At 52.3% G+C, this 26,194-nt stretch overlaps 10 protein-coding genes across 10 annotated transcripts; 5 read left to right on the forward strand and 5 right to left on the reverse strand.

Annotated features, from left to right (window-relative positions):
• Positions 1-623: 623 nt before the first annotated feature.
• ASPBRDRAFT_122699 (uncharacterized protein) lies at positions 624-4,317 on the forward strand (the record flags this gene model as incomplete). Its single annotated transcript, XM_067617537.1, has 4 exons — positions 624-2,645; positions 3,096-3,481; positions 3,570-3,874; positions 3,923-4,317. 4 exons carry the CDS (start codon positions 624-626, stop codon positions 4,315-4,317), a joined length of 3,108 nt encoding a protein of 1,035 aa, XP_067481277.1.
• Positions 4,318-5,571: 1,254 nt separating this feature from the next.
• On the forward strand, positions 5,572-7,303 carry ASPBRDRAFT_41823 (arylsulfotransferase family protein). The gene is made up of 3 exons (XM_067624665.1): positions 5,572-5,859; positions 5,911-7,035; positions 7,097-7,303. The coding sequence occupies exons 1-3, from the start codon at positions 5,764-5,766 to the stop codon at positions 7,265-7,267; spliced, it is 1,392 nt and encodes a 463-aa protein (XP_067481278.1). The 5' UTR covers positions 5,572-5,763; the 3' UTR covers positions 7,268-7,303.
• ASPBRDRAFT_41824 (GPI anchored serine-threonine rich protein) lies at positions 7,271-8,381 on the reverse strand. Its single transcript, XM_067624666.1, has 3 exons — positions 8,110-8,381; positions 7,918-8,016; positions 7,271-7,830 (listed from the first exon to the last, which is right to left on the reverse strand). The coding sequence occupies exons 1-3, from the start codon at positions 8,307-8,309 to the stop codon at positions 7,560-7,562; spliced, it is 570 nt and encodes a 189-aa protein (XP_067481279.1). The 5' UTR covers positions 8,310-8,381; the 3' UTR covers positions 7,271-7,559.
• Positions 8,382-8,836: 455 nt separating this feature from the next.
• On the reverse strand, positions 8,837-11,881 carry ASPBRDRAFT_122598 (NEDD4 family E3 ubiquitin-protein ligase; the record flags this gene model as incomplete). The annotated part of the gene is made up of 10 exons (XM_067617530.1): positions 8,837-8,936; positions 8,993-9,388; positions 9,436-9,573; positions 9,623-9,916; positions 9,968-11,180; positions 11,252-11,385; positions 11,446-11,551; positions 11,611-11,649; positions 11,734-11,756; positions 11,862-11,881. 10 exons carry the CDS (start codon positions 11,879-11,881, stop codon positions 8,837-8,839), a joined length of 2,463 nt encoding a protein of 820 aa, XP_067481280.1.
• A 1,953-nt stretch (positions 11,882-13,834) lies between these two features.
• Positions 13,835-15,444, reverse strand: ASPBRDRAFT_175037 (uncharacterized protein). Its single transcript, XM_067619794.1, has 4 exons — positions 15,119-15,444; positions 14,658-14,914; positions 14,516-14,603; positions 13,835-14,456 (listed from the first exon to the last, which is right to left on the reverse strand). Exons 1-4 carry the CDS (start codon positions 15,185-15,187, stop codon positions 14,295-14,297), a joined length of 576 nt encoding a protein of 191 aa, XP_067481281.1. The 5' UTR covers positions 15,188-15,444; the 3' UTR covers positions 13,835-14,294.
• ASPBRDRAFT_526913 (uncharacterized protein) lies at positions 15,133-15,940 on the forward strand. The gene has a single exon (XM_067626935.1). The coding sequence runs from the start codon at positions 15,436-15,438 to the stop codon at positions 15,907-15,909; it is 474 nt and encodes a 157-aa protein (XP_067481282.1). The 5' UTR covers positions 15,133-15,435; the 3' UTR covers positions 15,910-15,940.
• Positions 15,941-15,971: 31 nt separating this feature from the next.
• Positions 15,972-18,006, reverse strand: ASPBRDRAFT_54074 (uncharacterized protein; the record flags this gene model as incomplete). Its single annotated transcript, XM_067627167.1, has 6 exons — positions 15,972-16,088; positions 16,173-16,586; positions 16,664-16,678; positions 16,746-16,771; positions 17,270-17,901; positions 17,966-18,006. 6 exons carry the CDS (start codon positions 18,004-18,006, stop codon positions 15,972-15,974), a joined length of 1,245 nt encoding a protein of 414 aa, XP_067481283.1.
• Positions 18,007-19,386: 1,380 nt separating this feature from the next.
• ASPBRDRAFT_41831 (alanine--glyoxylate transaminase) lies at positions 19,387-20,908 on the forward strand. Its single transcript, XM_067624667.1, has 2 exons — positions 19,387-19,600; positions 19,669-20,908. Exons 1-2 carry the CDS (start codon positions 19,512-19,514, stop codon positions 20,738-20,740), a joined length of 1,161 nt encoding a protein of 386 aa, XP_067481284.1. The 5' UTR covers positions 19,387-19,511; the 3' UTR covers positions 20,741-20,908.
• Positions 20,909-22,100: 1,192 nt separating this feature from the next.
• nemA (Nem1-Spo7 phosphatase catalytic subunit NEM1) lies at positions 22,101-23,700 on the reverse strand (the record flags this gene model as incomplete). Its single annotated transcript, XM_067622628.1, has 2 exons — positions 22,101-22,243; positions 22,308-23,700. The coding sequence occupies 2 exons, from the start codon at positions 23,698-23,700 to the stop codon at positions 22,101-22,103; spliced, it is 1,536 nt and encodes a 511-aa protein (XP_067481285.1).
• Positions 23,701-24,584: 884 nt separating this feature from the next.
• ASPBRDRAFT_194926 (translation initiation factor eIF2B subunit beta) lies at positions 24,585-26,097 on the forward strand (the record flags this gene model as incomplete). Its single annotated transcript, XM_067620808.1, has 4 exons — positions 24,585-24,682; positions 24,749-25,044; positions 25,111-25,963; positions 26,025-26,097. 4 exons carry the CDS (start codon positions 24,585-24,587, stop codon positions 26,095-26,097), a joined length of 1,320 nt encoding a protein of 439 aa, XP_067481286.1.
• Positions 26,098-26,194: the final 97 nt, after the last annotated feature.

Consider the following 26,194-nt stretch of genomic DNA (forward strand, 5'->3'; position numbering starts at 1 on the left):
ATCATATTGGTCGCTCCCTCCTGTCCTGTTCCTCCTCCACCCCCCAACTTAATCTGGTCAAACTTGGGTCCCAGAAATCCCGGACTTCTTACTTCTTATCAATACTACTATCCTCTTCCTTTCTCGACCAATCCTAGTTGCCGTTCCAACTCCCTCCCCCAGTCTGATCCAATAATCTTGCTTGCTTGCGCAGCAGCCTTGTTGCATGCTTTTACTGTCGGAGCTCCGACTATCCGTTTCTTGTTGGGGCTCCCCCCCGTGTTTCCTTTCTCTCCCCCTTGCTGGGTTCCCACCGGTCGCAAACGACAACGTCTGACCGATCGGCGGCAACCTTCATTCCCTCGTTGCCTGCTCCTCTTTCCCCTTCATTTCCACTCCATCTTTCTCCCCCCCGGATTTAGATCGCATTTGCATGCACAGGTGCATGGGGTCTGCGTGACAAACAACTTTGGATTGTACCGTGCTTCCTACGTGGCGCCTCTAACTTGTCGCATTCCCGTCGCATCGCGCAGATCCGACTCTCTCTCTACATTCTTCCGCGCTCAACCTCGCATGGCATGTTTCGCCTGCTTCCCTGGTCCTCTGCTATCGGGGGCAACAAGGTGATGGCCGAAGAGCTTAAAATGCTCTCGACCTCGCCGCACTGCGCCGCGTCTGGCGTCAGTGGCCTGCCATTACCCCAGTTGAAGCGCAAGCGCTCTGATTCTAGCGATTCCGCCCCCGCCCGAGATGCCCCGGTCGCAACCAAGCTGCGCGCCGACGATGTACCCTCAAAGCCCGTCAGCCTTCAGCAAGACCCTTCCCTACCTGCCACCGGCGCCGTGACGGCGTCGCACCACGCTGGGACGGACGGTCGCGCCCAGCCGATCTCGGAGTCGTCGCATACGTCGCATTCTGGTCAAAGCGCGATTACAAACCCCTCGGAGATCACGAACCAGGACGGCCCTTCCCCAAAGATCGACGCGGATACCCTGCGCGAGACTCTGGAAGCGCAGCTGAGTCTGGAGGTCTTGTTGAAACACAATGAGTTGAGGCTCATCGATCAAGAAATTGCGAAATGCCAGGTCGCGCTGGAGCAACTCCGTCGATGTGCCGAAATACCATATCCGGGATCCCGTGTGGCGGGCTATTCGCAGTCGGTCAGCAATGGTACGGGCGCAGCGGTCTGGGCTCCTGAAAATGGGCCTGCGCCGCAGTCTCCCGCGCCATGGGGTGTTGTGGAGGGTCCCTACTCGCGCCACTACTCCAGATGGCTCCTACCTGATCCTCGATTTGACGGTGGTGAAGTCGAGCCCGATACTCCCCTAAGTGGACTACCTCTAATGGAAGGCCGCACGACACGGGGGAGTTCGGGCGATCTGGGCTCGCTGGCTGGCAAGACACGGCCTCAGCGCGGCTCGGCAAGTGCTAAACTCCAGGCCCTGCCCAATGGCTACCCAGCGCCCAAGGACAAGGCCGGTCCCATGCTTATTCGACGAAAGTCGGATAATGTACTCGTCAAGCTTGTGTGTCTGGACTGCGGTCGGGACAACTTCTCCAGCACCCAAGGATTCATCAACCACTGCCGCATTGCACATAGCCGGAATTACACCAGCCACGATGCAGCGGCAATGGAGTCTGGCAAGCCCGTTGAGGTCGACGAGGCTGGTGCCGTTGTTGGCGGCCGGGTGGAGAGCAGCTCCAGTACAGTAGGCACCGGCGGTTTCGTCCACCCGCTGATCCGGACTGCACATGGCATTGAGCCATCATCCAAAACACCGTCCTCTGCGTCTGAAGCCGCGGGCGATAATGCAACTCCCCGGAAGCGATCCTGCCCGAGTCGACGGGCATCGACCGGGGTGGAAACTCCTCGTGCGGCTGCCCGTCCCCAGTGGGAAAGTCGCCGCGGCACACCTGCTGCCGCTGGCGCTTCGAGGCATACTTCGTTCCTGGGCTCCCCGGCCACGCCTCACCTGTCGTCTCTCATGCAGTCCCGGGGCGTGGGGCTGGACCTTGATCGGTTGGTCGGGGAGGCAAAGACGACGGTGGATCTCGGCGAGTACACTTCGGATGAGGGCGAGTCAGATAGCGAGTCTGTGGCACCACCGGAAGCGATGAGTCACGAGCAAAAGGCGGCTGCAGTCCGTGCGGGCAGGCAACCCATGCGGACCACAGCCTCGCAGACTGCGGCCCAGCGCCCCGGCAGCCGCAAGGGGCTCGATAAAACGAGTCTCAAACCGTTTCCCCTCGAGTCCTTAACCCCGACCAAACCTGTACCCTATCAATCCCCCTATGGAGCGGTGTCTTGCCCGTCCCGGCCGCCGCAGCTTGATGGCTTGCGAGAGGTGGACGGGACGGAGCCCTCGTCCAACCTCAGCCCGACTACAATCGAGTCGAATCAGGCGCCGAGTCTCGTCAGCGATGACGACGATTATGAAGCGGCTTCGGATTCGGAGAGTCCCGGGCCCAGCTCGTCGGAGGCGGGCGATGCGGAGGAGGATTTCGGTCATATTGGAGTTGAGGACGACGAGGACAGCACGACGTCCACGACGGCACCGGAGGCCAAGTCGGATATGGGCATGTTCCGGCGCCGGAATAAGAAGAAGAAAGAAGGGGTCATGTCGGCCTCGCTTGGACCGTTGAGTCGCAGCCGGGATGAGAAGCGAGTGAGCTTTGCCAGCCCGGATGCGAGCCCTGCCAAGGGCAAGAAGGATAGTCCGCGCCGGCCTAGCGGACGATAAACGAATAGAATTGCACGTGTTTAATGTATGAGGATACTCTCCTTTCCTTTCATTGTATGGACTTTTAGGTACTTGATAAATTGCGGTCCGGATTATTTTTTGCGAGCGACCGGGGTTTAGGATGATTTTTTTAGTTTAGCGATGGCGGATTACGATGATGATTAGTAGACGCCTGTATTAAACATGTTATGGTTATTGAGATCTAATTGTAGACTTGAAGTTTTTGCAATCGTCAGATAATGGATAGACATCGGAGAAGTGTACCGCTCGGAATCGGCCAGACCCATCCCGCAGCTCCTCTCTCCTCCAAGCAGACACATCCACCCATCTATCTATCCATCGTATCTCCCAGCCATACACCAATAATCAATTAAGTACACAATGAACCATCTCCACCCCCACACCATCTCCCCTTCGACCTTCCACCACCTCCTAGAACAATATCCCAAAACAGTGGAATCTCTCGCCCGCCGCAAAGCCAGCGCTAAGATCAAGCGCAAGATACCAGCAGCGGCAGCAGCAGGCTCAAAGGGGAAGAAGTTGAAAACATCTTTGACAACGCCAGCAACAACAGTAACGAGAACAGAAGGAGAAGAAGACTATATTAAATCTGAAGTTAATGAGTTCTTGTCGTTGGATGAGTTTCGGTATGAGGGATTACCGGGATTGGTTACTGCGAGGGCAGAGGGGAAAGATGATGACGAAGATGGAAGTGGATATCTGGAGAAAGAAGATTTAGTGAGGTTGGTGGAGTGGAAGATGTATGTATATTAAATCCCCCTTCCTTTCCCCTTATATTCATTATGTCTCTATACGATATGATCATGGTGATATTAATATAAGAATCAGGAAACACGGCACCTTTCGCCCCGCATTACTAGGCTTGATACGCTCGAACTCAGAGACTGCGGTTAGAGATGCTACGAAAAAGGCGTTTAAAGCTCTTAGTAGTGCTCGGCATACTACCAATGGAGGTAGTGAGAAGTTTCCAAGTGAAGCGTTAGATATCCTAACGAAAGCGTTACGAGGTGTCGGAGTGGCTACTGCTTCTTTGGTGTTGTCGCTTGCTTCTACTGCTACTGCTACTGATGTACCGTTTTATAGCGATGATGTGTATCTGTGGGTTTGTATGGAGGAAATTCCTGCTTCTGCTGGTTCTGGAGAGGCAGAGGCAGAGGCAGAAGCTGAGAAAGAGGCAGCAGATAGACTCAAAAGAGGGATCTATAAGCGGTTGAATGGTGAGTTGAATGTCAAATATACGATGGCGGAGTATCGGGGGGTGTGGGAGGGGGTGAAGAAGCTGAGGGAGAGATTGGGTCAGTCAGATGAGGGAGTGTCGGTGTCGGTGTCGGTGTCGGTGTTAGAGGTGGAAAAGGTGGCGTTGGTGGTCAAGCATTATACTTTGTTGGGAGGGATTGGTGATGGTCAAGGTGATGATGTTTGTGATAAGAAGGTATCTTCAGGAGTGAAGATGGAGGAAGAAGGAGAAGGAGAAGAACCTAAAAGGGAGAAGAGAAAGTTGCAGGATGAACAGCCAACAGGAGAGGGCAGACGGAGAAGCAAGAGATTGGACAGTCGCAGGATGAATCCTGCTTGACATATCGATACGACTATCTACTGAGATGATGGCTGCGATAACTGATAAGTAGTAATGGGAGTTAGGCTGCTCCATTGAGGTGCATGATATACGTAAGTCTACTTCGGGTTCGGTACAAATTTCCATTTTGGGTTATGTATGCCAGCCATGCTATGATTTGATGTTTACTCTTTATTTAGATGAAAGTGCTTAGGCAAGATTTAACAGATGAACCCTTGTTTACCTGCAAATATGTCCAGAAGATGAATTTGAAGCGGGTCGATGATCGCTATGCGGAAATAAAGATCACGTGATCATGATCGGCCAAGACGCATTCAGTATTCAGCATTCAGGGGTTTGGTTTAGACTAGATTGATTCTGCTTCAAGTTTCACCTATACTGAGTGACTATCATTCTTGGCATGATATGCATTCCGTTTTGGTGGACATCCACTCTCCCCGATGGCAAACCCATCCTTGGATGCACTTCACAGAAGTCAGGCGGGGAACGCAAGAGATTGCGCGGTCGCCAGATGAATGCTGCCTGCTAACTGGTATATTCTTATCCATGATCCTTCCGCCATCTGCAACTCCAGTGGCGTGCATAGCATACGTACTCTACTGTGCACCTGTCCTCCAGCTGACATCCCCTTCTCCCTTCCATCTTTCCAGTATCGCCGCATTCGCAACGCCATCCGTTTTCAGACTTCACCCTTCAAAACGATTCTGTGCTACTTCATTATAATCGACGCAGATAAGGTTCTCCGACTCCAAATCCTTGGGTGCTCCTCATCGCATCTCACTATAATTGGCTTCTTTTACTGTCCGTCCGCGTGGTTCCCCACTGCTAGCGCTGCCACCGGTGGATCCGCCTTCACCAAATGATCCTGAAATGCCAACATGCCTACGAATCTGTCATCCAACTCAAGACTAGCGCTGCATCCACGCGAACGTCTGGGGCCCGGCTAACTTCTCTTCCGTCGCTCGTTGGGGGGCTTGGGTCCATGATTTGCGACTATCCGCGTCATGCTCTGTCCCACCTCCTAACTGCCCGCCCGCTCGCTCGCCGTTTGCAGCGTATGGCTTTTTCTCCGTCACAATGCACGACTTTCTCTTCCTCTGGCAGGCTGGTCTTCTCCTGTTGACTACTACCTGCCTAGTCGTGCTTCTCAATTTGCCATAGATGGCCGTGCTGCTGGTTCTCTGGGCCTTGTGGCCCATACTAGCATCGGCCTTCTCATGGCATGGCCTCTGGTATGACCTGGGCTTTCTGGGGCCTCATCCTACCATAAAATATAAGTCGTTTGACCAGGAGTCGCCCGAGGTCAATGTCCTGCGCTGGGACCCGCGATGTGAAGAGGGCTACGTCTTTCTCAGCCCTCGCGGTCATTCCTACCCGGACCCGGGGCCGTTGGTCTACGACAGCCAGGGGAATCTGGTGTGGATTGAACGGGAATTCGGCCAGATCATGGACCTCAAGGTTCAACACTACATGGGGGAGGATTACCTGACATTCTGGGCGGGAGATGACGATGGCACGCGGGGACTCGGCCAATATTACATGGTAGGTAACCCGCTGCATGACTCGCATTGATTGAAGCTTATCGGTTGACAGCTCAATTCCTCCTACGACGTCGTTTACATCGTATCCCCCGCCAATGGCCTCACCGGCGACGTGCACGAATTCAAAATCACCGACGAGGGCACCGCGCTCATGACCATCTACGACATCTGCGAGGCAGACCTGACCTCCGTGGACGGACCTGAAGACGGCTGGATCTACGACGGACTCTTTCAGGAAATCGACATTGCGACGGGCGAGCTGCTTTTCGAGTGGCGAGCGAGCGATTACTACGACATCGACGAATCCTACTACCCCCTCGGCGAGAAGGGCTCCGCTCCCACAGCCAAAGACGCCTACGACTTCTTCCACATCAACAGCATCGACAAACATCCCAACGGAAACTATCTCGTTTCGTCCCGCTACATGCACACCGTCACCTGCATCAGCCCCTGGGGCGAGATCCTCTGGGTGCTGGGCGGGAAACGCAACACCTTCAAGGACATATCCCCCGACAAGTCCCCCACCGGCATTACCTGGCAGCACGATGCACGCTGGCAGTCCGAGACGATCATCACCCTGCTGGACAACGGAGCGCACGAGCACCTGAACACCCGAGACCATACGCGCGGGTTCATGATCGAATTGAACTTCGACGACTGGACGGCCAACACGCTGCACGTCTACGACAGTCCCGGCTCCTTCAGCAGCCACTCCCAGGGCAGCCTGCAGGTGCTTCCTCGGACGGGCCATGTCTTCATCGGATGGGGCAAGCCGTCCGCGTACACCGAGTTTACGGTGGACGGCGAAGTGCTGTGCGACTTTCACTGGGGGCCGCGCGTCTTCTTCTGGCTGGGATGGATCAAGTCGTACCGCGCGCAAAAGTTCCACTGGGTTGGGAGGCCGCGAGTACCGCCGGATGTGGCGGTCGACGAAGCGGGTGACACGGCATATGTGAGCTGGAACGGGGCGACGGATATTGCAGGGTGGGTGCTGCAGCGAGCGAGGAATTCCAGCGCGGGGGAGAATGAGGATGAGGATGAGTATGAGAGTGTTTCATATACGCCGAAAGAGGGATTCGAGACGCAGGTGGATTTGATCGGAGAAGGATACTTTCGCTTGACGGCGGTGGGTTTGGAGGGGAATGAGATGGGAGTGACAGAAAGATTTGAGGGATGCGTAAGTTTCACTTTGCAATATAAGTACATGATGATGATGATGCTAACCTGAATATCAACAGGAGATAACCGAGGTGGATGATGACGATGGATCAAGCTCGTTCTTTGTATTTTCCGAACGAGCCTTTCAATGGATGCTCGTAGGGACATTTACAACGGGAGCCGTGGTAGTAGGGGCATGGAGGGCAAGGAAACGCATACAGTCGATTTTTATGAAGTTTTTCGTTCGTTGATTTATACCAGATACCCATATACCCATTAGCAGATGCAATACATACCTTGATAAGTTAACTCTCTCACCCACTAATGAAGTAATACTAGTAGATAGTAGATATTCATCCACGCCCGTTAATATCACACACATATTACTAGAACAGATTACATCCTGGCACCCTCCCTACCAACCTAACATACACACCAGTTCACTTTCATCTCAACCCATCTAATCCCCCTCTCCATTCACACAACATACAACCACTGAACAACCAACACCCCCATATTCTACTTCTAGTAGTAAGTAAGACCCTAAACCCCCAAAGCAACAACCACCAACCCAGCCATCCCCATAATCCCCACCTCACCAGCCACCCTCGTACCAGCTCCAGACGACGTCGCAGCAGCCACCGCAGTCTTACTAGTAGCAGTCGCCGAAGACGTACTACTCACGACCGCAGTCGACGAAGTCGGCTTCGTAGAAGTCGAGTAGAGCGAATTAGCCTCAGCGGCATTACAGTACTCCATTTTCTGTTGGTCTGCGGACGTGTGGTTGGGATCAGAGGGGCAGTCGTTGTAGCATCTATTCCATACATCATACATAACACATTAGTATGTATATCTACTTAGGGGGGTAAGTAGGGTAGGGAAAGGTTTAGGGGCCTCATACGTAAGCATGTTCTTGCTCTGCGTACACAGACATGACCAGTCATTTTGGGAACATTTGTCCATTTGGGGTTTCATTTGGGAGAGACAGGCGTCGAGGATACTATATCATTTTCCCCCGCGGAGGGGGAAGTGGGTTAGTATATCTGTGTGTCTATTCACTTGGGGGTGGTGGAAGGGCGGAGGTAATATATACTTCTTTGCGCATTGTTGGTAGGAGCTATCGCTATCGCTATCGCTGCTGCTGCTGCTGCTGCTGCTGCTGCCCGTGGAAGTCGGGGCTGGGGGTTGTGCTCCTGAGTCTGTCCCTGCTGTTCCTGTTTCTGCCGCCGGAGAGGCTACCGAGAGGTAGGCTAGGGTGAGGGTTAGGAGGAGGTGGAGGATGTTGAGTTGCATTTTCTCTCTTTCTTTTCTTTTTTTTTTTTTTTTTTCTGTCTAGGTTTGTTGCGTTGAGGGTTCGTAGAACGTAATTGGTAATATTAAAGGGTATAGTATGTATCTGTAGAATGAAAAGTGATCGAGATACTGTCGTGGAGGATGAACGTCTCTTATATCTTTATCTTCATTCACATGGTAAAACCTACACACAGTAAGAAGTACAGGAGCAGGTGTAGCCCCACTGATTATTGGTGGCGTACGATATATCACACACTCTCTTTCTACTGAAAATCGGTGAACATCCTAAGTTTCGACATTCTACTCCATACACCTTCGCCCAATGGCTGCGGGCGCCGCAATAATACACTATATACAGTTCACTAAGCCCACTGCCGCCTGCTAACCCGAACACTATATCGACGAAAAGAGATAGTCCAACCACCCGGATCGTCTCCTCGCAGGGCATAGTCCGTAACGTTATTCGGACACCATGGCTTGCCTTGCGTCGATGATAGAGGTCATATGCAATATCACCCATCACCTGTCTACTCTTGTCCAAAACCTAATGTCTCCTCCACAGCAATGGACAGCTTGTGTTCCAAAACGTCGTGCGACTTGTACGGCGGCAGATCCAGTCGGTTGAAACTGATTCAGTTAGCATCGTAGCTTAAAAGTTCAAGACGGTAGAGGAAAAAACATACCAGGTGTGCGACTTGGGCAGCGCGATCGGATCACCCGACTTCTCAATGGTGAACCGTCTCGGTCCGTCCGAGCCCTGCAGATCTTTGAATCCGTTGACCGGAATACGAGACGTTCCCGTGGTGAACTGCAGCAGACGCGACTTCTGCTCCGCATCCCAGGTGCGCACGATCTTCCAGAAGTTCTGGATCACCTCGTCCTGTTCCTGGTATCCACGGTAATCCGTGTGCTTCTTCCAGTCATCCACATCAATGTCTGCAATACCGCCGATTAGCAGCTCCAGCTCGCGTTCGTCGAACACGTTGACCAGATCCGCCGGAATCAGCTCGTTGAAGCCCGACATGAATGCGTTGAACTGCTCCTCCACCCGCTTCACAATCTTCCATTCCGTAACCAATCTGACCCGTTAGCTCGGTCTTTAAACGGTAACAGACACAGCACTTACTCTACATATTCTCCCTTGTTTTCATTCGTAACGGGGATGTCCCGGCCCCCAGGCTTCAGGTCGATCGTAGTGCGCTCACCGAACTTCTCGTCGTCAACCGAGAAGGTCAGCTCAATGATGCCCTCAATGTCGTTCTCCCTGCACAGTGTTAGAAATGGATCCATGTCATCATCACAGATAAACATACAAAGTCCACGCCAAATTGCGGTGCAGATCTTCATCCACACCCTCCATGTCCTGTAGCGACACCTTCTTCCGGAGCATCATCTTGTAGAACGCTCCGATGAAGAACGAGTCGAGGAAGCGCCGGTGGAAGATAGCCAGCCCGACCACGCGTCCAATGAACTTGAAGTAGTTCAAATGCTCCGGGTTCACACCCGAATGGGGATTAATTTGCAGGGTATAATTATCGTGTGCGGAATACTCGAAAAGACAATAGAACGGGTTAAACATTTCGTGCGAGAGAAGGAAGAAGAATTCACTATTCAGTCAGTATTGAGCCAATCCTCACAGCTAAACGGACGGGACCTACCGGGAAAGACCACCGTAATCGAGACCGTCTTCACCGTCAAACTTAATCATCAACCGCTTCTTCAGATCCGAAGCGCTCTGCCGCATGATCTCGGCGTACGAATCCTCAAAGATGTTGTTACGCCGCACCTTCACGTGGCACTGGCCGGACATGATGCGCAGCGCGGGCTGCGACCGGAAGTAGATCAGCTTGCGGCGGAAGTCACGCTTGTACTGCGGCACACCCTGATCCAACGACGACGGCAGACGGGGGTCATCCCACGTGGTGGTCTTGGTGTTGTGATCCACAAAGTACACCCGGGCCGTATTCGTCAACCGCATTTCCCATCCACTAGGCAGAGGCCCCAACTGAGACACTGGCTGCTGCTGGATGGTCGTGTTGCCGCCGTTGGCATTGTGCCCGTACATGCGGATATACTGCTGTCGCCGAGGATCGACCCATGTGGTCGTCCGGGTGTTGTGGTCGACGAAGTAGGGCCGTCCTTCGGGTGTCGTCCGCTGCTCCCATCCGGGTGGGAGCTCACCAGTGCCTGCAGTGGTAGCTCCCGTGGCCATCATAGACACAGCATTGGCGCTGCCACCGGCCGGCGGGGTATGGGCCTGCTGCGGTTGCGGTTGCGGGCTCTCCTGCAGATTTGGCGAATTGGCCCCTGTCCGGTCTTCCGGCAGCATCCGGCTCTGGTGAGCGCGGCGCTCCAGTTGCATGTTGGCCTCCCGCTGTGTGCGTTGCGTTTGCTCATTGTAGTTCGATGACGGCCGGGTCCAGGTGGTAGTCCGCGTGTTATGATCCACATAGTAGGTACGGCCCAAGTTATCCTCCCGTCGCTCCCAGCCAGCTGGCAGTCGACCCTGGCTGTCCTCAAAGGAACTGAGATTGGTACGGGAACCTTGGGGTCCACTCGGAGGGGGTGCGCCACCATTGACGGGGCCTACCGTGCTGGTCGGTCGGGTGGTGGAGGGGACTCGTTGAGGATGGAGCGACACGTTCGACGCCGCGGCGGACGGCTCGGCTTGACCGGGGGTGACGGAAGGATGCGAAGCGGTTGAAACCTGGGGAACGAGCCCACTGGAGGTCGACGACTGGGCATGTGAACGATGCAGGCCATTGGCCTGGTTCGGGATGGGGGTGCTGAGGTTGGTGGACAGGTTGATGATAAGCTTCCCATGCACCACAAGATTATCGTTGGATTTCTTCAGATCTCGGGTGAGCATTTCTACCAGGCCGCGAAGCAGCTGTCAGTATCAACGACCGGAGATGGGGTGGACCATCGAGCCAGTCACTCACCATCGCCACCCATTTGTAGATCTATAACATCGCCAATCCGCACATTAATCACACCGAGGAAACCTTGGTCCTTCTTCTTGAACTTCTTCTGGTCAAAGATCTGGATTGCGAGGATACTGTCTTCATTGACTCGGCTGCATGGGGCCGGTGATTAGTGTGGGCCCACGAAGACAGACAATCCAGCGGGCTCTTACAGGTCAAACATCTCATTCCAGTAGGGGTTCAGCGTCTTCTTGATCACTGACGTCGTGTGGGTCTGCTCACCCCCGACGGTGGCCACCGCGAAGGGATCGGGAAATCCTATCGACGAAGTGAATGTCAGCTGGAGGTGATCAGTAGGATCCAGTGCGGGGACGTACGGAAAACATCGCGCTTGTATAACCCATCCGCTGCGATAACTATCGAACAAACCAGTCAGTCTCGGACCATTCCAACCATATCCCATCGAAAGCCTTGAGGCTCCGCGGCCGAATCAAGCTTACTTGTGACCCGAAGATTTGGTTGCCTGCAAGTCATCGATGGTTAGCGTCCGTTGTCAGTAGCACCACACACGACTCTGATGTTCGAGACATCACATCACGCAAGGGGAAAATCCGAGGTATGCACATACGCTGGCAGGTTGGAACCCATCCTGGAGGGAGGGAACAGGCAGACAGTGACGCGCCTCTAAGTGCAGCAAAACGGCCGATCCGGACAAGCCTCAAAAGGTAAATCGCGGCGTTTGCGCATCCACCGCCGTCGACAGGCACGGACACCAAGCAATAGCGGGTGAAAGTGGCGTCAGGCGAAAGTCGTGGGGAAGAGGAGAGGAGGGGGTGGTTAAAGGGAAAAGCGAACAGTGGAGGGTGGAGAGCGAGGGGAGAGAAGAGAGGTAGTGGGCACGGGGGGAGAGGGGGAGAGGGAGAGAGAGAGAGAGAGAGGGAGGGATGGGGACGATAAAAGTTGAGGTTGACGATAACCAACGGGCCGAGCAAAGGCGTTTAGATGGAGGAGGCGCGGGCAGTAAGTAGTATCAGTAGTAGTGTCACTTCAGTCGTCAGTCCGTCAGTCAGTCAGTCAGTCTCTCTGCCAGTTTGGGGCTGAGCAGGGCAGTCCTGACGTTGCGCTTTGGGAGCCAATCACGGGGCGGCGAGGGGTTCGACCGGGAAGTGCAGCAACCAAGCAAAGTAACTTAGTTAGTACTTCTTAGTCAAGCCGGGCAAGGCAGAGAGAGAGAGCGAGAGAATGTGAGTGTGTGAGAGAGTGTGTCGTGGGACCTTGACCCGGGGAGTTCCCGATTATGGTGCTAGTCAAGTTTAGTTGGGGAACGAAGCCCGTCTGGAAGAGTCCACGAAATGCTCCCAGCAAACAATCAGAGGTGAGGACTGTGGGTTTTGTTCCTCCTTGTGCTGGTGCTTGTTCCGATGGTCGTGGCGAGAAAGGGAAAGGAGGGGGAGGGAAAGAGAAGGAGAGCGACTAAGTTAGTCTACTAACTCAAGACGTCAAAGCAGCTAAGCACAACTTGTCTAGTCTCTGTATGTACTAGAGTAGTACTTCTCTCTCTCTCTTTCTCTCTCTCTCAATTCTCAAGAGGATAAATCCCCCAGATACTGGTTGAATCTCTACCATCAGAGAAGATATGGACCATGGAGGGTGCAATCAATCCATTTGCATCAATTTGATACTAAACATTACTCTAGTAGTTGAATCCTACAGTCACTACTTACGCAAATGCTATAACTATCTATCTGCGTACTAACTACAAACTATCTTCACTCACTAGTGGATGATGATTTCCCTCCGATCGCTTGGGCTCCCGAAATTCCGCCCAAAAAGCCACAGCCCCGCGTCACTTTTTTCAATACTGATACTCTGAATAGAAAATACTGTACTCTGTAGTTGTCAGTTGATAGGACGTATGTGTATATCCCTCCCCCAAGGCAGCCAAATTCTTACCAATCCCATTCCTACTCTATTCCCATCCACGGAAAATCACAATTCCCCCTTCATCTTCTAACTACTTTTCTTCTTCCTCTTCCAACTTAATACTTACCAATGATTAACTGATAACTCACCCACCATTACTACAGTCCATTACACAAGCATAGTGGGGCGCAATTGCCCAAGGGAGAGAAGGAAAAAAGCAGAGAAAAAAAAAATGAAGCGATATGATTCCCTCTTCTCTCGTCGCTGTGCTCCGCTCTGAGGAATAAACTCGTCAGCGCCTCGCATGGGTCGGCCTTCTAGACTCTCTCATCTCATCTCATCTCATCTCATCCTGCTGACGGAGATTGGATGCACCTCCGTCCCCTCCGTCCCCTTTTCCGCTTTACTTCCGCTTTACCATTTGATGAACCTATTGATTTTTCCTCTTCCAAAGGCGACATCATGCCGGCCTTGCCGATAGTGATTCAGGAAAGGACTAGTAGACTAGTAGTAGTAATTTAGTTTAGTGTAGGGCTGGTTGGCCTTCATTGGTGTGGGATTTTTTTTATTGTTATTTTTGTTTTTATATTTTTCATGACGTTATTCCATTTTTTTTTTGTTCCCTTCTCCATCCTTTACTCCCCTACTTAACTAATAGTATTATTATTTGCATGGCTAATTTCAGTGCCTTGCTGCCTTTACTGCATGATTATTTTTTTTTATAGGCCACAACTTTTGTTTGTGCTGTATTTAATTCACAGCAGCTCCATTATTGTCTGTCTGTTCCAAGATGTAATCCTAAACATCCGTCCTCTTTTGACTAGTTTCTTTTCCTTGACGGTTCCTGTCGTAAAGCAAGTTCTTTGTAGGCTTTATGATATCACAACAAGAAACAAGCGACTTCAGTGCTCCACCCATCTGGCGCAGTCCGAGATTGCCGGATGGTTATCATACAAAAGTACATTCCAGTCCATAAACTCCAGAGGGATTCTCTCACTAGATCAATCAAGAGAGAGAGATGTGTGCATTTCAGATCTCGACCTGCCCTTCGCACCGGACGCTCCACCACAATGCGATGCGGCGCCGAGTCTGCACCTAACATTCGCTCGCATGCCTCGCCTCCCAGCAGTTCTTGCCCTTAGTAGGGCGCATAGCCACGACCCCGGCCGCCACGGTAACCACCGCGATACCCTCCACGGGGCGCGAATCCACCACGGTACCCCCGACCACCACCACCGCGGAATCCACCTCGTCCACGACCGCGGCTCATGCCGGGCAGGTTGGTACGCTTGGGAACGACCTGTAAAATCATCGAGCATTAGTATCATCCAACCGAATGGCCTCGATCATGCAACCTACCTTCAGGTTCCGGCCGCGGAAGACACTCTCGTTCAGGACAAGAGCCTGGGCCACTAAACTGGGTTCTGCAAATTCTACATAGGCATATCTGTATATCCATATCAGCATATGAAGGCCCCTGCCTAACTGCGCTGCAACATACCCCTTGGGCTGGCCGGTGAACTTGTCCAGCAGGATAGTAACACGGTTTATTGAGCCGCAACTTTGAAAGTGTGCCTGAATTTCCTCGGGAGAGGCACCGTAGTCCACGTTGCCGACGAAGATACTCCGAGCGTCGATCTCCTCTTTGTCCTCACGCAGGTTCTCCGATTGCTGATCAAGTGTGGCTTGCATCTCACGTAGCTTCGCTGCCTCGGATTCCATTTCGGCCACCCGTTTCTTCATCGCCGCGATCTCCTCCTAAGAATCGTAAAAGAAGCCCATGTTAGATCGATCCAGTGATGCACATATCGTGAAAAGACAAAGCAAAGCAAAGCAAAGCAAAGCAAAGCAAAGCAAAGCAAAGCAAAGCAAAGCAAAGCAAAGCAAAGCAAAGCAAAGCCAAGCAGCAAGCAAAAGAAAGCACCAAGCTTCGGGTTTTCAGCGCAAGCAGTCAAAACGTACCTCATCATCACCTGCCTCTTCCTGATGTTGCAGGCGCTCATCCTTGATCTCGTTCTCTTCCGTAGCCATTATGATTATAGGTGTAAAGAAAGTCGCGTCTTTTTTCTTCACGTCACCGAGTCGCAATGAAAGCTCAAGCGGCAGTAATAGCTTCCGCGGAACTGGTTTAGTGGGTGGGGGAGCGAAAGCTGCAGGAAAAATAAAAGGTCCGAGAAGGACAGAAAGGACTGGCACCTAGAGTCGGACTAGGGACCGGTTCAAGCAGAGAAAGTAAGATAGGTGATAGGTGACTGGGGGGTGTGCAGAAACCAAATGTGATGCTTGCGTTGATCGACGCCGAAGTCACTGCTTGCTCTTTCCGGCCTAGCAGGTTTGTCATTGGACCACTCCCGTCGGTACCGCTCTACATCATCCTGGGCCTCCTGGGATTCGGCAAGTTCCTGTGTCGCATCTCAGATATTGGGATTAATCAATCCTTATGTGCTGATCTCCCGAGATTGCAGACTCTTAACTATCTCTTTATTCATCTCTTGGGCTTCAGGGCATCGAGATTACGCAAGAATGGCTACCGTGTACAGTATGTAATCCCCGTAGCAATTAACGCGACCTCAGTATATATGCCGATAAAACCTATCATCTCCTTTGGTAGAGCATTTTCTTGCAGCGTTCATTCATGCCATATGTCAAATACTGCCCTACATGACACAATATGCCCAGGACAGATGAAAGATTTGTGTAACCGTACAATCACTATCAACAAATTCAACTTGAACAACAGTCGCATAGGTTAGAAGAACATCATTATCGTGCCTGGTTCTATGTATGTACAATAAGAGATTATAGAAGCGTCAACTCATGAAGAAGGGATATTGTTCTTGCGGTAAGATACTTTCTCGACCGCGACCGTCTCAGCCCCGTTGGCGTCCGTCTTCAACTGGTACACATACAACACGAGAACATCACCTTGGATCTGCAAAGACATCATTAGCATAGAGCACACATAGAGAGCGTACAAGAGTCCTGCAGTGATCCCCTGTAGAGACGCCCGACTTACATCCATCAAGCAGAAACTAGGTGTCGGCTCCTCCCCTTCCGGCCAATACCCCGTGCTCATGGCACCGGTGGCACTTCCCGGGTTGATAAAGAACCTCCCCTCCAGCTCAAAGGCCTCAAAGCGGTGGGTACCACCCCATAGCAATATATCAACGTCCATCTGGCGGGCAGCGATCAGAAGGGCATCGGCGTCCCCCGGCGGGATGATGGTGTGGCCATGGGTAAACCCGATGCGGAGACTCCCGTGAGTCACAACTTTGGAGAGGGGAAGGTTGGGGGAATCGACGTCAAAGTCGCCTTTGACCAATTGCAAGTCTGGAGCGACCTGTCGGAGGAATTCGAAAGTGCTCCGATCGGTGAGATTGCCGAGACAGAGGATCTGGCCGATCTTGCCTGGCGTCAGGAGTTTCCGAAACTGTGCGCGTGTCAATCGAGAACGGGGAAGTGGAAGAGAGAAGGGAGAATCAAGAGGGATGGAGCTATAGTGCGCACCTTGGCTGGAAGGTCCTAGCGATCACAAGTCAGCAGACAGGTCAACCTGCGAGGATGCGATAAGGGATGAGGGGATGCGTACGGGGGCTCTGTCGGGGATGAAGAGGTCTCCAATGACCAGGACCAGGCGGGAAGTCATTTTTAGAAAAAGCGAGCAAGCAGGTACTCAAGGGCCCATTCCAAGTGGGCGTATGATAAGAGGTATGATTGGCGAGAAGTAGTAGGCGTCCAGCAGACAGTGACGGTGATGGGAACGGAAATTGGGGAATTAAGCTACGTATGACTATCAGTTGCTCCTCCGGCGCGCGATGGAGCTCCGCGGGGAAAGCTTATGGGACGCCCGCCGATGGATGCCTGCCAACTCCCCGACTGCCCTAAGCCCTATCCTATAGTCCCTTCGGGATTAGCCTCTGCAGGTCACTTGGCTTGACAAGAAATCATTGTTCGGTCTATCATAGGAGGCTTCATGCGACGATTCTAGTACACATCAAATATACAGATTAAAGGTGTCGCGGTGCCATGTTGTATCGTGTATGCTGGTAGAGAAACCGTCGAGCAACCGGCTAGGGACAGCCGCTTATTCTTGCCCCCAGTTCAACGCCATACGATCACTGCTGATCTGATACTCCCTCAGCATCTTCAGAACCTCCTCCACCTTTGTAGACTCTGCAATGATACGAGCATTCTCAGAGCTCACCAGGCCTTCTTTGACAGCGGCCTGGATCCACTGTAGAATCCCATTCCAGTAACCGTTGATGTTTAACAGAACGATGCCTGCCTTATGAATACCAAGCTGGTTCCAGGTGGTCATTTCCATGAGTTCCTCCATGGTGCCAAATCCACCAGCAAGGGCAACGAAACCTGACCCGGGACCGCCTTCAAGGACCTTCTGGGCCATTAATCTCTTGCGAGTATGCATGTCGGGGACGACCGTCACCATGCCGAAGTTGGATTCTTGTACGGACTGGTTCACGATGCGCTCCGCAGCCTTGCCTTCCTTGCTTTGCGCATCGGAGGCCGAGTCCTTGTAGCCTTCTTCGACCTCAACCAGGGCTTTGGGGATGATTCCCTGGACTGACTTAGGTCCTGATAATGACACCAGGGTTTTCGCGAGCTCTCCCATGATACCAACGGTACCACCGCCGTAAACGAGTTGCACATTGTGCTTGTGAAATTCTTGCGCCAGCGCGCGAGCTGCTTCCAGATGGCTGGGAGAGTTGCCCGGCTGCGAGCCGCAGCTGATTGCGAATTAGTACTATCACTTTGAGAAAATACTGATAATCCCAGGGGTGGACAGCCTACAAAACGCAGACCACTGCGGGTTTGGCTTCTTGAGTTGTCATTGTGATGTGCCGATGGAGGGGTAAAGAGAGGGGTAGATGATTGAGGGTTTTCAAGCAATATCACCGACTAGGATTCCTGCTGAAATGATCTGGGCTAGGGATGGTGAAAAAGGACAGCAATTTATTGCTTTCGATGGCCCGAAAAGAATACAGGACAAACTGCATGGAATTGCTGGCAGGTTGTCGTCCAGCTGGAAACTCAGACCCACTTGGAAGAAGAACCAAGGCTCCCGAATCTCAACGTCGAATCGAAGGCCAACAGCACCCCTCCACGACAGCATGTGGGCGCCGTAAGCAACCAGGATATCTGTCTCTCCAGGAGATCGGACAGATATCTGTGTTCTTTCCTATAGACATCTGCAGGACCAAAAATGAGATGAATCCTTCTTTGCTGCTCTGAAATGGATAATCAGTTGTTGTGAAGTCCTAAGGTGCTGAACTGCTCTGGGTGTTCACTCATCATTGGTGAAAGGACAAAGACCTGCTGACTGATGATGCTCTGTAGTTAACTAGTAGTACGTCTGAGAAGTTAGTCAGTCACCAGGATGAATCTTGAGAAAGCCGAAATCGCCCACATGGCCATTGCAGTTGGTGGTCCACGGCGTAGTAACTTATGGGTCACTGCGCCGGTTGTGGCTGTTGTTAAGATGCTCTGACTGATCTCATTTGTACAGAGATACATTTGACTTCCGACATGTCCCCAAAGTATGCAAAGAAAATCAACAATGGCATATCATGCAGCTGAACAACCACAATTGACTAGACTAGTTAGTTAGTTAGTTAGTTACTCATGTCATTTGTATGAGTCAAGACGACATGCTGATCGCGGAGAAAATCGTGGGACGGAAGGGTCCGCCCGGTTGGAGAAAAACCATGGCGTTTTCCGGCCGATAGAATGCAAGGGAAAAAGGGGAATTGGAGATGGAAAGGGGGATGGAAAAATTTTTGAACGTGAGTAGAATAGTACAACCATTTCTCCTAAATCCGAATCCGATTCCCATCAAATTCTCTCCAATCTCACCATCGCATAAAACCACCCGGAATCCGCAATTGCGCTAGAAAAAGGCCATCCGGAGTGCCTGTGAGACAGTGAGACACCGCATTATACTGCGTAGAGTCTAGAGACCTGCATCCAAGCCCGGCGATCCCCGAGGGACACCCACGGTTGTTCCACCCTCCATCAACGCGAGATAACCAGCGAGAGTTCTCGTTTATCCTTTTATCCTTTACCCCGCAAGGCTCTCTCTCCGTCGAGAGCCGAAAGAACTGCTGCAACCCTGGCGGCCAAACGCACTCCTCAGCAGCGCCTGAGCCTGATTTCCAGGCACCTGGATCAGCGTCTCCCGCTGCCGGAGCTTAACACTCCCTTCTCGACCGAGAGGAACTCGCTGGCTCCCGACGATATCGAATATAAACCCCTCGATCGCACAGCTGCCACTCCTGCATCTCCTGCATCTCCTGCTACTCCTTCTTCTCCCACTGACTCCCCATCCCCCGCCGCCAAAATGTCCTCCCAAGCCCCTCACCCCACCCTGTTGATCCCAGGGCCCATTGAGTTCGACGATGCCGTCCTCCAGTCGATGGCTCACTATGCGTACGTTTATCGAATTACCCCTCCTTCACGTTCTCCTCCTCCCCTCATTGACATTCTTTGGCTTCTAGTGAGAGCCATGTCGCCCCCGGTTTCGTCAAGACCTTCGGAGAGACCCTGTCCATGGTCCGGAAACTCTTCCAGTCCTCTAACCCTGCTGCTCAGCCCTTCGTCATCTCTGGTAGCGGTACCCTTGGCTGGGATATCGTGGCCTCCAACTTGATCGAGAAGGGTGAGAATGCGCTGGTCCTGCACACCGGTTACTTTGCCGACTCCTTCGCTACCTGCCTGGAAACCTACGGTGCCAAGGCCACCCAGCTCAAGGCCCCCATCGGTGAACGCCCCTCTTTCGAGCAAATTGAGCAGGCCCTCAAGGAGAAGCCCTACAAGATCATCACCATCACCCATGTCGACACCTCGACCGGTGTCCTCAGTGACATCAAGCGCGTGGCCGAGGTCGTCCGCCGCGTCAGCCCCGAGACCCTGGTCGTCGTCGACGGTGTCTGCAGTGTCGGATGCGAAGAGATCGCCTTTGACGAATGGGACATTGATGTCGTCCTCACTGCCAGTCAGAAGGCCATTGGCTGCCCGCCCGGCCTCAGCATCCTGATGCTGTCCGGCCGCGCCCTCAACACCTTCCAGACCCGCCAGACCCCCCCGTCCTCCTACTACGCCTCCATTGCCAACTGGCTCCCCATCATGCAGAACTACGAGAACTTCAAGCCCTCGTACTTCGCTACCCCGCCCACCCAGCTCGTCCACGCTCTGCACACCACCCTTTCCCAGATCACTGCCCGTCCCATGTCCGAGCGCTACGCCATCCACGCCCAGGCCTCCGACCGCGTCAAGGCTGCTGTCGCCGAGCTCGGTCTGCAGCAGGTCGCTTCGAATCCTGAGAACCAGGCCCACGCCATGACGGCTATCTGGCTGCCGGAGGGTCTGGCTCCCCCGGACGTCCTGCCGGGTCTGCTGAAGCGCGGCGTCATCTTTGCAGCGGGTCTGCATAAGCAGGTTGCCACCAAGTACATCCGCTTCGGACACATGGGCGTCAGCGTTACGGATCCCAACCGTTCGGACGTCGATAAGGCCATTGCTGCTTTGAAGGAAGCCTTGGCGGAGGCCAAGCAGGCCAAGGGACTGTAAATGGGCTTATGAAAAATCATTTACCATAACGATATCATAGATGAACGAGGCAACCAACCCAAAAAAAATATATAAATAAATAATAAAAATTTGGATAAACAATATTTCACATGGAATCTAGATACATCAGTAAGCTGTTGCAATACTATTCATGGCATCAAATCAGTGCATTTCTGCTACATACACAGTACCCCGATATCGGACACGTTCCGATAACGATAAACAGATGGAATGTAAAGTTGAAACAGCGATAGGAAATGACATACTACCACCCTATCGGGTTACCATATTTCGATTCCGTCTCCACTTGGCCTGCATTCTATACTCTTCAGCATCTATTTACTAGCTCGACTCACAACTATATGTAGCACACACACACACACACACACACACATCAGCATTGGTTACTACTGATAGCATGCATTCAGCTTCTCCATAAACCTCCCATCAGTATGATTATCATTTCCAAACCCCAATAGTAGTTAGTAGTAGCTGTCTACGTACAAGATTACGTGATACAAGCAGTCATGCCATCATCACCTCGGTTAGTTCATACTATTCAATGAAGAGTGTCCATATATTAATCACCCACGCTTATTACTGTGATAATTTCAAGGAGCAATGGCTACAATCAATAGTATGAAAGTTAATCCCCGAGTTGAGCCAATGGCCCCTCACTAGTTTAAAAGCGCACGACTCAGAAGATCTATCCAGAGTTATCGAGTCCGAACTTCCAACAGGTTGATAGTGAGTGATCTATCCCGGGCTAAATAAGAGATCATACAAAGCAGTAGAAACTTCACAGTCCGATTCCATTTGATTCATTCATCCAACCAAGAAAGAGAAGGAACAAAGTGGTAGCAACGCTGTCTTTATGAAAATCCAGACAGGGGTGGTATAATGGATTTGTTGAGGTGGGCGGTAAAACATGCATGATGATGACTCCTGACTCGTGAGGCGAGCAAAACAAGATGGAAACAGAATGACAACAGGGACAGGGAAGAGTAAAATTCAAATATAAAAATAAGTAGAGAAGATGAGAGGAATGATAAATAAGAATAAGGAATTACAAGAATCTGTAGGGTGACAAGTATAAGGCAAATGGATAAAACAAGAGAGGGGGTATGGTATGGTAATGGAATGGAGGAACAAACAATATGCTTCAGTGAACACTCGTCATGCTTTCCCTTCAGCCTCTTCTTTACATGAGCTGAGCTGAGCTATGAATGCTTTATAAGGCTTCCGTAAACATCAAACTGTGCTTTCTCTTTCTTTCGTGTTTTTTTTTCTCTTCCTTTTTTCTGGTTTTCGTTTCTATGGTCTGATAAAACTCTCACCCCCCTCGTCCCCTTCCGCCAGATCAAGCTTCCGTTTCCCCTCTACGCAAGGCTAGGAATGCCCGCACATCGGTCACATACTGCAAAGCTTCTAACATGGGGACGAGATGGAGCAGACCATTATCCGTGGGATCATTAATCCAGCCCTCGATCGGGATAGCATTATCTATGGTTGGCGTTAGAGCAGGCTGGGGTATGGCAATAGAATCACAGTCAAAGCCGAGACGTACCTTCGTGAAAAATATAACTCATAGGACTATTGTCCAGGATCATCACCTTACTCAAATCAGGCTCCACAGAGCTGAGGTCCTTGATATAGGCACCATTCCGAAAAGTACAATGTTGACGGTAATACCGCGCCTGGAAGTATTTCCGCTCCTGCTCGAGCCAGTCGATGACTGGATCCGCATACTCTTGCACACTGGCAGTGAAGATGACCAGTTTGTACCACTTGGAGATCTTGCGCAAGAACTCATCACAGTGGGGGCGTTTGTGTACGTAGTACAGAATGGGATGCTGCGGGCCTAACGTCGTGGGAGGCCCGCCAGGGGTGAGTGCAGTCGTCATCGGCGTGGACAGTTTGACCTCAACCATGTGCCCACTAGACATGCGGCCGCCCTTTGCCAGGGAATGGATGAGAGTTTCATCCAGATCAAGGACCAGAGTCTTTTGCGGGCTCTTAGGTAGGCGGAGGTTGGCCGTGTAAGACGGCACACGGGGGGGAATCAGCGGGCGAGGAGGGACGGGGGAATGGGGATACCTGGTGACCCTATGGACCGACGGAGACGTGGGAGATTTGAGACTGTCGAGGTTGAGGGTACCCTGAACTCCATTTTCCGGGGTCTGGCGGAGATCAGCACTTTGCGACCGACGTTGCCTCTGTCGCTTGAGCGCCTCTTCGCTATGGAGCTTGATCCGGATCGAGCGTCTAGGGGCGTCTGGCGTTGGTTCTGGACTTGATGACTTGGCCTTAGAGGTTCGTGACCGACTATTGCCGAGTGCCTTGGCACTCCGACGATCTCCCTCCGACTCGGACGTGCTCGAAGCTATGGAATCTCGGGATAAGTTGCTTTTGGATCTTCGCGAAGTACCTGTTCGTCGCTTGCTCTCCGCTTGTCGACTACCTCTACCTGCCGTCGTGGAGCTAGTCGACTTGGAGGGGCGGCCAGATACGGACCGTCGTAGCCTTCTCACGGGTGCCATAAAAGAGTAATGACCGTTATCATCTTCAAAACATTGGGCAACATAAAAACCAGGCGCAGCTATGGTGGATAGGATGAACTTGATCGTTTCTGCAATCGCATCAAAGAACCGTTGGGCAACGAACCCTAGGGTGCTTTTCGTAGCAAATGAACCATCTTTCTGTATACTTCGTAATAGGGGCGATTTCTCATCAAACGTAATTTCGTGGGAGTAGTTTATATTCTCGTCGGGCGCATCATGGCTATTCTCGTGGGCCTCGGTCGAGTGAAAGTTGCTTTCGCTGTACGACCGAAGTTTGGCAAGATCGCCGGGTTCACTCGCTCTGGCGACGTCTCCCTGAGACCGGGATCGCTGACGGCTCCGAGCTGGGAGGGACGACTGGCCAATGACTCGAGACGAGAGGATGTTGAGCGAGTTCATCTTCCCACACGGCCCACGGGTGTCCGGGCTGGCGCAGGTGACTAGAGGGAGAAGGAGCGTAGGTCAGCAATCATATGAGTACTGCAAGCTAAGTAGTCGAGGCCGGTGATGGAACCGGGAATGCTGGAGCATAGTGCGATGATATGGAAAGCCGAAACTGTTGGGGTCTACGGACCTCAATGCGCCAGTCGACAACCCGTGCTTTTTCGGATTCACCGTTACCCGACCTGGTGGATGGCGGAATGACGACAGGTTAGATCCGAGGAAAGGACGGGCGGAAAGGAGAGCCCGAACGTGCGGAATTCCAGGCGACCACGAGAGAAAGGCCTCACGAAGAGAGGGGAGTGCTTAGGGGGAAGGAGGAAGTTGAGACGGAGAGCAGCCGATCAGCGGACGGATGAAGTTGAGGAACGATGGGACGAAGTAAGAAAGTGTGGGGAGAGCAAGAGGAGAGAGTGAGAAGCGGCCTGGCCGTATGTTACGCTGAGACCGTATGTATGTATGTATGTATGTATTGGTTGGGCCGAGCGCAGTTTTGAGAAAGAAAGCGGGCAAATTCTCCCGCCGTCACCACATCCCACCTTCTCCTCCTCCTCTTTCTCCCTTTGAATTCTCCCCCTTTAACACCCTCACTTTTTCACCCCCAAAAGTCTCTCCACGTGGAGTTTATTGCTCTCCGGTTTTTTACTGGTAATAGAGTCCTCAACCGGTGCAAATTCGAGAAATCTTTCAGCGACCTCATAAGGTATGCTCCGTTCGCGACACTATGACTCCTCCACCTTCTAACAGTGTGTGTGCCTGACCAGGAAGCCATTGGAGCTTGTTTAGATCTTCAAGCCTGCTAGTTAACTCAATCCGAGACCTTTCCGTGGACGATCGCAACCATGCCGTCCACTTCCGCGGCTTTGACGCCTGGATTGGCGTCGTTCCTCAAATCCTTGAAGACGAATCCAATTGATACATCGATTGAGGATCTGATCTCGTGCGTCCTCGACGTCATATCACCGCATGTCGCAGCAGCTCGTGCGCCATACTGACCAGCCTCTAGACTTCTGAAACGCAGACAGATTCGCCATTCCAGATCGTGCGCGACCGCAACTGCCTACCTTCTGCGCAGTGTTATTTCAGCTACTCGGACTTCGGATGCAAACAAGATGATCGAGCGGGTCCAGCACGTGGGAAGGCGCGTGATGGCCGCCCAGCCCAGGGAGATGGTGGTCGGAAACATTGTCAGACGTGTGCTTGGATTGATCCGTGATGAAGCGGAGGACGACAGAGAGGGCGACTTCACTTTGAGTGAAGCGGGCTCCGAGAGCCAGCCTCAGACTCCTCGTGCCTTGGATGGTCAGTCCTATTTTATAACACATCGAACCGGAAGTGCTGTGAGCTAATGCGCAGCGCTGCTTACAGACCCCTCCGAGGTTCTCTCTTCTCGTCATGAGGGTTCCGATCGATCATCCTCGAGACAACCTTTCACTTCGCTGTCAGCTACACCCATTTCCATGTTCAGTCTCCTCTCACACCCAGAGCCTGAGTCGTCTCTGCCTGGCACACCGGCCTCCGCATCTCCTTCCGGCCGCCTACTGGGCCTAAGCCACAACAAAGACATCCGTGCCGAAGTTCTCGACGGTATCAACGAGATCATCGATGAGTTGGGCCAGGTTGACGACCAGATTGCAGCATACGCCCTGGAACACATTCACTCCAACGAAGTCATCCTGACACATACATCCTCGACTACGGTCCAGAAATTCTTGCTCAAAGCTGCGGCCAAGCGGAAGTTCACCGTGATTCACGCCGAATCTTATCCAAACAACCATGAGGCGACCCATGCCACCGTCAGCGGACAGGCCCCCAAGGACGACGACATTCTGAGCACCGAGGCCTTCCAGAAACCGTTGATTGCTCTGGGCATCACTGTTATCCTGATTCCCGATTCCGCCGTCTTCGCGCTCATGTCCCGTGTTAACAAGGTCATCTTGGGCACGCACTCGGTCCTTGCCAACGGCGGATTGGTGGCTGCGGCAGGCACGCGGGTCATCGCTCGCGCGGCCAAGGTGCACCAGACTCCCGTGGTCGTTGTGAGCGGTGTCTACAAGCTCAGTCCTGTCTACCCGTTCGATTTCGACTCGCTGATCGAGTACGGCGATGTCAGCAAGGTTATCGGATACGAAGACGGTGACCTGGTAGACCAGATTGACGTGCAGAACCCGCTGTACGATTATGTCCCGGCGGAGCTGGTCGACCTTTACATCACCAACCTGTTAGTTCCCCTTCCTCTGCCCCATCTCATTTGCAGGACTGATAAGATATTCGCACTACAGGGGAGGTCATGCGCCGTCTTACCTTTACCGTATTGTCTCGGACCACTACCGCAAGGAGGATATCATCGTCTAATGGTTCTGAGGATTAATGGAAATGGAAATGAATCAATACATGAACAAAAGCTTAAGGGCAATGCAGAATGGCTGCATCATGACATGCAAAAGGCACG

Source organism: Aspergillus brasiliensis, assembly GCF_001889945.1.
Source record: "Aspergillus brasiliensis CBS 101740 unplaced genomic scaffold ASPBRscaffold_4, whole genome shotgun sequence".
NCBI lineage: Eukaryota > Fungi > Ascomycota > Eurotiomycetes > Eurotiales > Aspergillaceae > Aspergillus > Aspergillus brasiliensis.

Bases quoted from the DNA above. Each gene is read 5' to 3' on its own strand.
- ASPBRDRAFT_41823 (XM_067624665.1), top strand. From the start codon at position 5,764: ATGGACCTCAAGGTTCAACACTACATGGGGGAGGATTACCTGACATTC. The intron at 5,860-5,910 runs GTAGGTAACCCG...ATCGGTTGACAG, and splicing joins GACTCGGCCAATATTACATG to CTCAATTCCTCCTACGACGT. The intron at 7,036-7,096 runs GTAAGTTTCACT...GAATATCAACAG, and splicing joins CAGAAAGATTTGAGGGATGC to GAGATAACCGAGGTGGATGA.
- ASPBRDRAFT_41824 (XM_067624666.1), bottom strand. From the start codon at position 8,309: ATGCAACTCAACATCCTCCACCTCCTCCTAACCCTCACCCTAGCCTAC. The intron at 8,017-8,109 runs GTATATATTACC...AAAATGATATAG, and splicing joins TACCAACAATGCGCAAAGAA to TATCCTCGACGCCTGTCTCT. The intron at 7,831-7,917 runs GTATGAGGCCCC...TGTATGGAATAG, and splicing joins CAGAGCAAGAACATGCTTAC to ATGCTACAACGACTGCCCCT.
- ASPBRDRAFT_175037 (XM_067619794.1), bottom strand. From the start codon at position 15,187: ATGGCTACGGAAGAGAACGAGATCAAGGATGAGCGCCTGCAACATCAG. The intron at 14,915-15,118 runs GTACGTTTTGAC...TACGATTCTTAG, and splicing joins AAGAGGCAGGTGATGATGAG to GAGGAGATCGCGGCGATGAA. The intron at 14,457-14,515 runs GTAGGTTGCATG...ATGATTTTACAG, and splicing joins TCCGCGGCCGGAACCTGAAG to GTCGTTCCCAAGCGTACCAA.
- ASPBRDRAFT_526913 (XM_067626935.1), top strand. From the start codon at position 15,436: ATGCTTGCGTTGATCGACGCCGAAGTCACTGCTTGCTCTTTCCGGCCT.
- ASPBRDRAFT_41831 (XM_067624667.1), top strand. From the start codon at position 19,512: ATGTCCTCCCAAGCCCCTCACCCCACCCTGTTGATCCCAGGGCCCATT. The intron at 19,601-19,668 runs GTACGTTTATCG...TTTGGCTTCTAG, and splicing joins CAGTCGATGGCTCACTATGC to TGAGAGCCATGTCGCCCCCG.